The sequence below is a fragment of the Sarcophilus harrisii genome, chromosome 5 (assembly GCF_902635505.1).
Source record: "Sarcophilus harrisii chromosome 5, mSarHar1.11, whole genome shotgun sequence".
NCBI classification, from domain to species: Eukaryota; Metazoa; Chordata; class Mammalia; order Dasyuromorphia; family Dasyuridae; genus Sarcophilus; species Sarcophilus harrisii.
Window position 1 is genome coordinate 10,293,952 of NC_045430.1, and position 11,624 is coordinate 10,305,575.

The window sequence follows — 11,624 nt, forward strand, 5'->3', positions numbered from 1 at the left end:
GTCCAACCAAGGGAGATGATTTCTGCAAGATCACCAGAGAATGTTGGATGGGGGATGGAGCAGAGCTGGCATTTGAGTCCCAGGGCCCTCCTAAAGCTTCACACATGGACAAACTGAGCCCAGAGAGGGGCTAGTGTGCCTTGCTGGGGGAGAATAGAAACTAAATTTCAGATCTCTCTCCCAGACCCCATTCTTTTTCTTTTCTCAATACTATTTTATTTTTCCAATTATATGAAAAGATAGTTTTCAATATTGATTTTTTGCATTCTAGATTTTTTTTCTCCCTCCCTCCCTTCCCTCCTCCCTCCCCAAGACAGCAAGCAATCTGATATAGGTTATACATGGACAATTATTTTAAATATATTTCTGTATTTGTCATGCTATGAAAGGAAAATCAGAACCAAAGAGAAAAATCATGATAAAGAAAAAGCAAGCAAACAAAAAAGATAGAAATAGTACACATCGATCCTCATTCGGTCTCTGTGGTTCTATCTCTCGATGCAGATGGTATTTTCCTCAAGTCTATTGGAATTGTCTTGGATCGCTGTGTTGCTGAGATGAGTTAAGTCTACCATAGTGTGCTGTGTCATTGCAGAGTATCCTCTCACTAATTAAACTTCTTTTTTTTAATTAAATGGCTTACTGGTGTCTCCTTTTCTTCCTGACCCAAGTCCCTGGGCAAGCACGAACTAGGCCTGGTTCAGAACATGGCCTTTTCAGAACATGGCCTTCAAATTCATGAAGAAGGGATCTATCCAAAAAATAGGCAGGGGAGATGAAAAAAAGCAGGAGGGGTGACAAAGTAGCAGGAAAGGAAATGTTCCCCCTGAAATTCGGGGGCATTAACTGGGAACTCAAGGTATCGATGAGTTTAAAAATTAGTAAGACATCATTTGTCCTTCTGGTCAGACTCCATGTTGTCTCTCACTAATAATAATAACAACAACAACAATAATTTCACAATTATAATAGCATAGTGCTTGGAGGCTAGCAAAGCCCTTGCATAAGCAATCTAAAATGAGGCTGAGGCTCTTGTGATCCCCATAATGCTACCCAGCTCCCAGGATGCCCTCCCTCTCTCCAAACCCTCCTCATCCTTCGTGGTCCAGCTCAGGTCCCAAGTCCTCTAGTTATGGCAGAAAGGATCATGGAGTCTTACCCTGTGAACCAAATAATTTAGCATTCCACGATATTCTGATTTTTTTGTCCCCTATTGTTTCTGACCTTGGTTCCCCAATTGGAAAGGAAGAGGCCCATGTCTTGCCCTTCTTATTCTACTTGTCCTTCCCCCCCCCCAGTCCAGTGCCTTTCTGGGATAATGCTAAACAAACACCCCAATGCTCACTCAAATACCCTGAGTCACTTTCAGGCAGCTCCAAACCCGTTGGGCCAGATTTCTCATTAAGGTAGGAGTATATAGGGAGGAAAGTGGAGGGCTGGAAGAGGAAGTGGGAGTGGGAGATGCCAACCCTTTGAAGCTGTGCCACGGGATCCCAAGACTCGGGGCTGTAGGTCATTCAACCCAATGTTCTTTTTACAGATGGGGAAATTGAGACCCAGGATGATTCAAGACAAGCTCCCCCAGCTAAAGAGATGGGATTTGGATCTTAAGTCTGAATCCAGAATCCTTCTGTACACCAGGATACCCAGAGCAGGTGCAGGATGGAGGAAGGGGTGAGGTTTGAGCAACAAATGCTAAGTGAGGTGGATGGAATGCATCCTATCAGGCAAGGTACAGGCACAGGTTTGTGTAGAGCTACCCTCCTCCACCCACCAGCCCTCCTCCATCATTACTACCGTGCTGGCCCCAAATCCTACACTTAATATCTAAAGAGATTAAATCTATCCTTCCAAAGCACAATAGTTTTCTGATATCTAGCAAATTTCCCAGCTCCCAAAGGGCTGAAATCCTCTATCCAAAGCCCTCAGATGGGTATATTAGGGTGAGAGTGAAGAGTACCTGAAGATGACCTTTCTGGACCTCTACTGAATACAATCCACCTGATCCAAAAAATGCAGAGGATTAGTTATTTTCATGTTATTCAAATACGAGCTTTTCAAAGGTTGGAATGGCTTTTGCCTTTCTTTGTATCCCAGAACTTAATATGGCCCTTGACATACAGTAAGCACATAATCAATGCTCATTGATTGGCTGAGTCCATAACTCATCGACATAACTACCCTTCTCTCTGTACTGAGTCTCCCTTCACCTTTCCCAGAGACCTAAATGGTCTTGTAGATGCAGAGGACTAAGCTGAGCGAGCCCCCACTTTTCTCTCAGAGAAGGGAAAGGACTTTGGCTTGCTCTCAGGTCAAGCCACCCTTTGCTCTATCAACTGCATTTTTCCCAGAAGCCTCTACAGTCCCTTAGCCTTAAAGTACCACCCTAGAGTAGAAGCTCCCCAAGTAAGGAAAGAACCTTTGGTCGATAGAAAGTTGTCCCTCTTCTCCTAGACCCCCCACAGCCCACAGAACTCACAGAACAGTTAAAGGCACTGTCCAAATCCTGAGGCACAAGACCACAAGGAGGAGGAGCAGCTCCTCCAAGAGTTCTTGGTTCTAGCTCCTGCATCTTCTCCTGGATTAAATAGGGCAAGTTCAAGTTGAGGAACTTCTGCTCCCTTGCTCCAGTTCACAGTCCTTCAGTTTTAGGGTTGGCCGAGGAACTCCTTGTTTTATTTTTTTCTGGTTATACATACATATTAACTTTTTAAAAACCTATTTCTTCATGGGTTCTGTCAATAAAAAGTTATTTAATAAAAAATTTTAAAAACCTATTTCTTTATGAATTATGTTAGGAGAGAAAAATCAGAACAAAAGGGAAAAACCACGAGAGGAAAAAAAAAAAGTGAATGGACCTTGTGTTGATTTACATACAATCTCCACAATTCTCTTTCTGGAGGCAGACGGCGTTTTCTGCCCAAAGTCTGTTGGGATTGCCTTGGACCACTGAAGCACTGGGAAGAGCCAAGCCTTTCATAGATGATCATCAAGGTTGTCTGGTTCTGCTCCCTTCACTCAGCATCAGTTCATGTAAATCTTTCCAGATCTCTCCGAAATCATCCTGCTGATTGTCTCTTACAGAACAATGATATCCCATTACGTTCACACACCCTAAGCCTCTCATCCAGCCGTTCTCCAGCTGACGGGCACTCGCAGTTTGCAATGCTTCGCCAGGCCAAGGAGCTCCCTGGTGGTCTCCCAGGGCTTCTGTCCGCTGCTGGGCCGTGTCCTGGAGGCCGACCTCCTGCCACGAAGCCGGGTCTCGCTTCTGGACGCCAGCACCGGCCGCTCCCTCCACAGGCCCCTGACTTTGGGGACCTCGAGGTTACCTTTCCCCGTGTCAGCCTCCGGCCAAGCAGGACGGGGACCTGCCTTAGGTTTTGCCTGAAGCACCAAAAGTTACCAAAAGTTGCTCACAAGGTGGAGTCCGAGGGCTGGGCCGAGGCTACGGACCAGTGCATCCCACAGGTCTGAAGGCCGCAGCAGGCCCGAGGGCGAGGTCATTTCCTGCCTTGTTCAGGAGAAAGCAGAGGACAGTGCCTGCATACTGTAGGCGCTTAATGGTTGTCCTCTCTTCTTTCAAAAAAAAAAAAAAAAACCACCAGAATAAATCTTTCTTTGCAGCCGTGGGGAGGAGACACGGCTGTGGACGGCGGCCTACATTGTTGGTATTTTTTAAGTCATTTATGTTTGCAGAGAGAAAACTTACTGGTTTTTCCCCTTTTATTTCTTTAGAAAAATTTTTTTTTAAATAAAGGATGGTTTTGGAGATGGGGCAGGAATAAGATGGGAAGTCTACAAAGTAAAACAAAATATATCAGTAAAATTTATGCTCTAAAAAGGGGAAGGAAGAAATGGGAGCGAGCAGAAGCAGGCCCCCCTCCCCCACCCCCACCCCCACCCCTGGGGTCTCCAGCGCCTTCCTGCTTAGCTCACACGCCCCCGGAGCTCCCAAGTGACACTCAGTCAGTTCCAGGCACTTAGCACGAGGCGGGGCCCCTAGGGGGCGCTTAATAGATGCTGAGGGAAGAGGGGCGGGAAGGGGGCGGAGCCTGAAGGCAGCGGGCAGGACTCGGGGCATCTAGAGGCGTGGCCTTCTAGAGGGAGGGGAGCTTCTGGAAAGGGGAGGAGTCTGAGCATGCTTCCTCCCGTTCTCATTCGCCGAGAGTAAGTGGCGGAAGTTGGGGGGCGGGAAAGAGGCTGAGCCTGCTCTGATTGGTCCGACTTCCAGAAGTGATCTTGTTTCCTGGAGACGGCGTGTGGCGGCGACAGCGGTGACGGAGGCCGGCCTGGGCGCGTGGCTGCTGGTGCGTGACCGGGAGGGGGTGGGGGGTGGGGAAGGGGGGTGGTGGCGCGTTTCCCCTTCTGTAAAGAGAGAGGATTGGGCTCGAGGGCCGCCCAGGCCTGGCGTCCCCACTGTGACCCCGCTAGACTCGTCTCGGGCCGAACCCTGCCGGCTTCCGGGCTCAGTTTCCCCCTCTGTAAAAGGAGGGGATTGCACTAGATGATGCTCCCTCCTGTCCTGGGGCCTTGGGAGCAGCAGAGGATTCTGGGACCTTGGGAACAGCAGGAGGTTCTGGGGCCTTGACAGCAGCAGAGGATTCTGGGACCGTGGGAGCAGCAGGAGGTTCTGGGGCCTTGACAGCAGCAGAGGATTCTGGGACTGTGGGAGCAGCAGGAGGTTCTGGGGCCTTGACAGCAGCAGAGGATTCTGGGACTGTGGGAGCATCAGGAGGTTCTGGGGCCTTGGGAACAACAGGGAGCCTTAGGTCTTGGGAGCAGCAGAGGATTCTGGGACCATGGGAGCAGCAGGAGGTTCTGGGACCATGGGAGCAGCAGGAGGTTCTGGGACCATGGGAGCAGCAGGAGGTTCTGGGGCCTTGGGAACAACAGGGAGCCTTAGGTCTTGGGAGCAGCAGAGGATTCTGGGACCGTGGGAGCAGCAGGAGGTTCTGGGGCCTTGGGAACAACAGGGAGCCTTAGGTCTTGGGAGCAGCAGAGGATTCTGGGACCATGGGAGCAGCAGGAGGTTCTGGGACCATGGGAGCAGCAGGAGGTTCTGGGACCATGGGAGCAGCAGGGAGTTCTGGGGCCTTGGGGGAGCCTTAGGTCTTGGGAGCAGCAGAGGTTCTGGGACCATGGGAGCAGCAGGAGGTTCTGGGGCGGAACAACAGGGAGCCTTGGTCGGGCACGAGGTTCTGGGACCTTGGGAAACAGGAGGTTCTGGGGCGACAGCAAGGATTCTGGGACTTGGGGCACAGGAGGTTCTGGGGCCTTGACAGCAGCAGAGGATTCTGGGACCTTGGGAGCAGCAGGAGGTTCTGGGGCCTTGGGAACAACAGGGAGCCTTAGGTCTTGGGAGCAGCAGAGGATTCTGGGACCATGGGAGCAGCAGGAGGTTCTGGGACCATGGGAGCAGCAGGAGGTTCTGGGGCCTTGGGAACAACAGGAGGTTCTGGGGCCTTGACAGCAGCAGAGGATTCTGGGACTGTGGGAGCAGCAGGAGGTTCTGGGACCATGGGAGCAGCAGGAGGTTCTGGGGCCTTGGGAACAACAGGGAGTCTTGGGCCTTGGGAGCAGCAGGAGGTTCTGAGGCCTTGACAGCAGCAGAGGATTCTGGGACTGTGGGAGCAGCAGAGGATTCTGGGACCATGGGAGCAGCAGGAGGTTCTGGGGCCTTGGGAGCAGCAGAGGATTCTGGGACTGTAGGAGCAGCAGGAGGTTCTGGGACTTTGGGAGCAGCAGGGATGCAGGGGCAGCCATATACGGCTCTTATTTCTCCTTGAGCCCAGCCTGGGGTTACACTCAGCCTCCCTCGGGACTCTTCTCTTCCAGGGCCTGGCTTCAGGGCTCCAGGATGTTTGTCCTGGTGGAGATGGTGGACACGGTGCGGATCCCGCCGTGGCAGTTTGAAAGGAAGCTCAATGATTCCATCGCAGAGGAGCTCAACAAGAAACTGGCCAACAAGGTGAGGCCCAGGCTGGTTCTGGGGCTTTTTGGCTCCATCCGTTGGGTAGGTGGTCACGTGGCTCATGGCCTCCCTCCACTCAGCCTCTTAGAAGCTTCATTCGGGGCTCAGCTTCCCCCCAGACTTCCTTGCATTGGCTTTGTGCGTCTCTAGAGGTCCTGTTTTATGTTCAGAGAATGAAAGCTCCTCAAGGGCACGAACCATCTATGTCAGTCAGCAAGCATCTAGTAAGCATCTACTGTGTGCCACCCTGGTGCCGAGTGCTGGGGAGGCAGAGAAAGGCCCATCCCTGCTCTCAAAAGGCCGTCACAGACACAGTGTAAATGGAAGGCCTTCTGAGAGTGAAGAAATTTGCAGGAGGGGGGTCAGAAAGAGGATTCTGGAGGAAGCAGGGGGCCTAGAGGGGCAGGAGAAGGTGCCTTTCAGACTCGGGGTGCCCATTGTGTGAGGGACCACAAGAAGGGTGGCATAAAGAAGCTGGAAATGTGGCCGGGGGCTTTGGAGGCCAAAGCAAGGTTTTCTGCTGGATCTCAGAGGGAATAGGGAGCCCTGGCAGTTTGTTTGTTGAATAGGAGAGTGTCACTGTCAGGTTCGATTGCAAGTGAATGCCTTGGCAGCTGACCAAGTGAAGGCAGGCATGGAATAGGAGAGGCTGGAGGCAGGTGAAGAGCAATGGCGGCCTGAACCGAGGATGGAGCAAGGGCAGATGAGAGTCATCCTTGTCTTTGTGCTCCTGAGGTTCAGCCTGAGCCCTGGCTCACAGGGCCTCTCCAGCCCAGCCCTCGCCAGGCCCAGCCCCTTGTCCCTCTCTGAAGCTGGCGGAGACGGGGCCCCAAGGCGTGCGGCCCGCAGCTTGCCCCCGTGGCTGAGTCAGCGTTCCTCCGCAGGTGGTGTACAACGTGGGGCTCTGCATCTGCCTGTATGACATCACCAAGTTAGAGGACGCCTACGTGTTCCCAGGGGATGGTGCATCCCATACCAAAGGTGGGCATCCCCCTTCCCCTTGTTCTGGCCCAGGCTGGGGCCCCGGTTGTTGGACATTCCCTCTTGGGGGGGACAGGACGGACAGGCCTCTGACTTCCCGCTCCCCCAGCTCCCAGAGTGGCCTCCTTCCTGATCTGGGGCTCCCCCTGCCACGCTGGCTGGGAACAGAGCTTGCGCTTTGGCGCAAGGTGCCCCTGCTGACACGACCCAGGATCTGGCCTGGACCAGCTGAGCCTCCTGCTCTCCAGCACGAGACCCGCTCCTTGGCCAGGGAAGAGACAGGGGCCCCTGCTGTCCTGAGTGACACACACAGAGCCTCCGGTGCTCATTTAGGCCTGGAGTCTGGGCAGTGAGGGCAAGGAGAGTAACCCTGTAATTTTACAGCTGAGCCTGGCATGGCAGCCACAGGCAGAGTTGGGCACTGGGAGCTTCCTCCTAGCTCCTCCGTAGGGGTCCAAAGTCCAAGATCCAAAGCAGTGCTTTGTTTGGGGAGCACTGACCCTTATCCCCTGTCCTTTCCGGGGTGCCTTCTTCTTGTGGAGGATTCCTGGGCAGTCCCATTGACTTCCTGCTTTGGGGTACACTTCCCCCCAACCTTGTACTTTAAGGTTCACCTCCCCCTTGATGTGTGCTTTGGGATCTACCATCTCTTAACATGTGCTTTAGGGTCTACTTCCTCTGCTTTATTCTTTGGGGTTCACCTCTCTGACCTCTGCTTTGGAGTCCACTACCCCCTACTTTGTACTTTAGGGTCTGCTTCCCTCTGCCCAATTCTTTGGGGTTTACCTCTCCCTGTCCAGTTCTTTGAGGTTCACTTCCCTCTGACCTCTGCTTTGGGGTCTATATCCCCTACCCTGTGCTTTAGGGTCTATTTCCTCCTGCCAGTTTTTTGGGGTTCACCTCCCTGCCCAATTCTTTGAGGTTCACTTCCCTATGACCTCTACTTTGGGGTTCATCTCTCCCTGCCCTGTTCTTTGGGGCTCACCTCCCTCTGATCTCTACTTTGGGATTCACCTTTCCCTGCCCTATCCTTTGGGATTCACTTCCCCCTCTGCTTTGGGATCCCTCCCTCAGGCTGCCAGAGACTAAGTATCTGAAGCTGGCATGGAAGTGACCCCGCCAAAGGGCCCCTGAGCAGCAGGGCGGGCTCCGCGTGCCCGGCGCTTTCCCAGCCCTCCCAATTCCCAGGCCGCAGGGGGCCGGAGGCTTTTTCCATCTTGTGAGTGAATGCCCTCTGTGTGCCCTCTTTCCCAAGCCTTGCATCTCCTCCGCTCCCTGGGAGGTAAATGCCCTCTCCCCAGCAACATAAGCCTTCCCATTGTGGCAGCGGAAACTGCTTCCTGCTTAATGATGAGGGGCTCGTCACTCAGCCTCCCCCAGGGAGCTCAGTGGCCGTGGCTGCCCTGCCCGCCTCCCCACCCGCCCCTCTGCCTGCCCTGGCCGCTTAAGGGAGGGGGGTGAGCATGTCCTTGTCACAGAGTTTTATCCCTAGCTTTTTAAAACTTGACCTTCATTTTAGAATATATTTTCTCCTCTCCCTGTCCAGATGGACATATGGGAGGAGGGAGGGATGATGGACATAAATGGATCGGGACAGATTGACTAGAGATTTACAGGCGATGGGGAGGGATGAACCTACAGATGGACAGGAGATGGAGAGTGGGAAGGATGGATGGATGGATGGATGGTTGTAGGGAAAGACCATTGACAGGTGGATGGACATAAGAGGAGAGGGACAGAGGCCCAGAGTTCAGACACGGCACGAGGTTATTTCTTTGCAGTCCATTTCCGCTACGTGGTGTTCCACCCCTTTCTGGATGAGATTCTGATCGGCGTGATCAAAGGCTGCAGCCCAGATGGGGTTCATGGTAAGAGGCTCCTGGGACTGCTTGGGACAATTTGTCTTGTGGCTAGAGCTCAGGTTGGTGGGGGGAGGAGGGAGGGTGGAGCAGCCATTTTAGCCCAGAGATGGGTTGAGCGTGGGTGGGTGGGAGAGGGAGCTGTCCAGAGCTGGGGGCAGGTGGGCACTTGGAGGCCTTTCCAAATTCCCCCTTCCTTTCAGTCTCTTTAGGGTTCTTTGATGACATCCTCATCCCCCCAGAATCCTTGCAGCAGCCCGCCAAGTTGTATCCTTCCTGTATTTTGCTAGGGCCTCTCTGGAGGGGGGCAGGGGCTGTCATTGGGGCGGGGGGTGGGGGCAGCACAGCCACAAGATTCTGCCAGCTTCTCGGGGCTGGGAGCCTTGTCTGGTCCAACCTGGTCGTCTTTTCTGGGTCCCATGAGAAGGGGCTCTGCTGGGGTAGGGTAGGCTTTCTGATGGGGGCTGTGAAGTCCTCCCATAACTCTGAGGGTACAGGTGGGTTTGAGAGCCCCAACTGGGAGCAGCTCTCCCTCTGCAGTGACAGCTGAGTCTCCCACGAGCTGGGCAGTGGGAGGGAAGCTCTGGCAGTGGCTCCCAAGGAGCAGCACCAATTAGGCACCTCCTGTGTGCCCGGCATGGGAAGTAGCTGTTCTGCCACTGCTAACTTTGATGATTTTGGGCAGCTCGGGCACCTCCAAGGGTCAGTTTCCCCACCTGTAAATGAGGGGTTTGAAGGGCAGAGACCTCAAGCGTGCCTTGAGCTTGGACATTCACTGACTCCCAAGGTCTCGCTTTTACATTTGGGGAAGCACTTTGGCCCTTGGCCCATGGCGTGGCCTGTTGGGTCTGGCCCCCTGGAAGGCCGAGGCCGGGTCCTTGAGCCTGGGCGCCTCGATAAAGTAGGGATGGGGGGTGAGGGCCGGATGCTTGCTGCAGGGTGAGTCCCTTAACCTTTGCGCCTAATCAGTGACGAGGCAGAGCAGGTGTGGGTGTGGGAATACGAGACAGAAGAGGGGGCCCACGACCTCTATATGGACACCGGGGAGGAGATCCGCTTCCGAGTGGTGGACGAGAGCTTTGTCGACACATCGCCCACGGGGCCCAGCTCTGCCGCGACTTCCACACCCAGCGAAGAGGCCCCCAGGAAGGAAGCTCCGTATACCCTTGGGGTGAGAGCTGGGGCAGTGGGGGGGGGGGGCGGCAGGGAGGGGGAGCAGGGCCAAGGCTGGGTGCGTCCCCACATAAAGTACTAAGGCACTCCTTCCGGGAGGACCGAGCCACTTGCCCTTGAGCACCCTCTCACAGGAAGGTTTGGCTCCCGTTCCTGGGCCTACAAAGGGGAGGCCTGGGCTCATTCTCAAGTGAGAAAAGGGAAAAGGGGCTGGCAGAGATCCCAGATGTACTCCTGGGGGCCTGGGAATGCCAGGGCATAATGGGCTCTGGTGGGAGCAGCCTAGAGGCCGCTCCAGCTCGGGGGCAGCATGTGCCCCGGGTGTCTGGCTTGGGAGAGAGCTGGTTGGGGGGTAGGGATGGGACTTGGCCCCCTAGGCCCACTGCCGATCTCACAGGGCCAGTGAGGACGCCGGTGGGGAGCCTGCCCCTCCTGCCCAAGGACAGCCCAGATATGGGCACCCTGTACCTGCGGGAGGCTGGGCCGCTTTGTTAGTATGGGCTTGAAGAACAGGGCTCGAGTTGGCCCAGTGGCTGCTGCAAGTCCCCCTTCTCTTCCCCTGCAGGGATCCATCAGTGAGCCAGGCCTGGGGCTTCTTTCGTGGTGGACGAGCAGCTAGTGGTCAGAGGAACCCCCTGGGCCGGTGGCCTGGGCCCGAATGCGAGAGGGACAAAAGGGCCAGTGTGCTGGCCTCAGCTTGCCCAGAGACATGTGGCCAGGAGCCAGGAGTACCCTGTCAGACTTAAGGGAAGGGTGGCGCCTCTGGCCCAGCTTTCTGACTCCGTGACTTTGGGCACGTCCCTTCCTGTCTCTGGTCTCCATTCTCACAAGCTGGACTAGATCCAGGAGCCCCTGCCTCCCGGCTTGGAATCCCCATGTGCTGGCAGCTGAACCCAGGTGCCCCCATCTGAGTCACTGGCCCCCAGTGGCCGCCACCTTTCTTTGGGCTTTGGCCATGGCGGTCAGACTGGTCAGTCGCCAAGCTGAAGATTGGCTTTACTTACTGCCACATGGAAACGCCAGTCACCCTGCTCCCTCCAAGCAAAGGGTGGCCACCACCCTGCTTTCTGAAGCTGCACCATCCCCAGGGACTTCCCTTGCCGTTTGAGGCCATCCCTGGAGTCTGCAGGGTGCGAGCCCACCAGGGGCAGGGCACAGCCAGTGGGTGGGCGGTGAGGAGATTCCCATGAGCCCCTGATAGCACCCACCCTCAGAATAAAACTGCTGCTGCTGGTAAAAATCGGGCTGGTGCCTTCCTTGGCAGTGACAGGTGCCGAGGTCTTTCTGGGGATATTTGGGGGCAGAACTGGTGCTGCATAAGGGTTGGGCAGGTGGCCCCAAATGTGAGTACTCTCTTACCCTCAGTGTCAGCCTCCCCCCCGCCCCCCCCTTGGTGTGACCTTAGAACAAAGCAAAGGCACCATGGGTCAGCCTTGGGAATGGGCCCTGCGGTGACTAACCCCCCGCTCCCCACCAAGTGCCAGTGGGCTGAGGGTTTGGTCCCTCACTGTCACTGAGTGTCCTTGGCTAATCACTGGTGGGGAGAAGGCCCAGAGGACCTGCCCCCCCACTGCCTGGGCCCCTTTTAGAGTGGAAGCTTGACCTTTTCCTCTTGGCAGCCAGCTTCAAAGGCCCCA

General features: G+C 54.9%; 1 protein-coding gene across 2 annotated transcripts; it reads left to right on the forward strand.

Moving 5' to 3' along the window:
* Positions 1–4,223: 4,223 nt before the first annotated feature.
* POLR3H (RNA polymerase III subunit H) lies at positions 4,224–11,227 on the forward strand. 2 transcript variants are annotated; one of them, XM_031938215.1, is made up of 7 exons: positions 4,224–4,310; positions 5,839–5,971; positions 6,859–6,955; positions 8,737–8,823; positions 9,018–9,081; positions 9,784–9,985; positions 10,553–11,227. In XM_031938215.1, the coding sequence occupies exons 2-7, from the start codon at positions 5,861–5,863 to the stop codon at positions 10,604–10,606; spliced, it is 615 nt and encodes a 204-aa protein (XP_031794075.1). In that variant the 5' UTR covers positions 4,224–4,310; positions 5,839–5,860; the 3' UTR covers positions 10,607–11,227. The 2 variants fall into 2 exon arrangements, with proteins under 2 accessions (XP_031794075.1, XP_031794076.1); XM_031938216.1 differs by lacking the exon at positions 4,224–4,310 and adding an exon at positions 5,278–5,509.
* Positions 11,228–11,624: the final 397 nt, after the last annotated feature.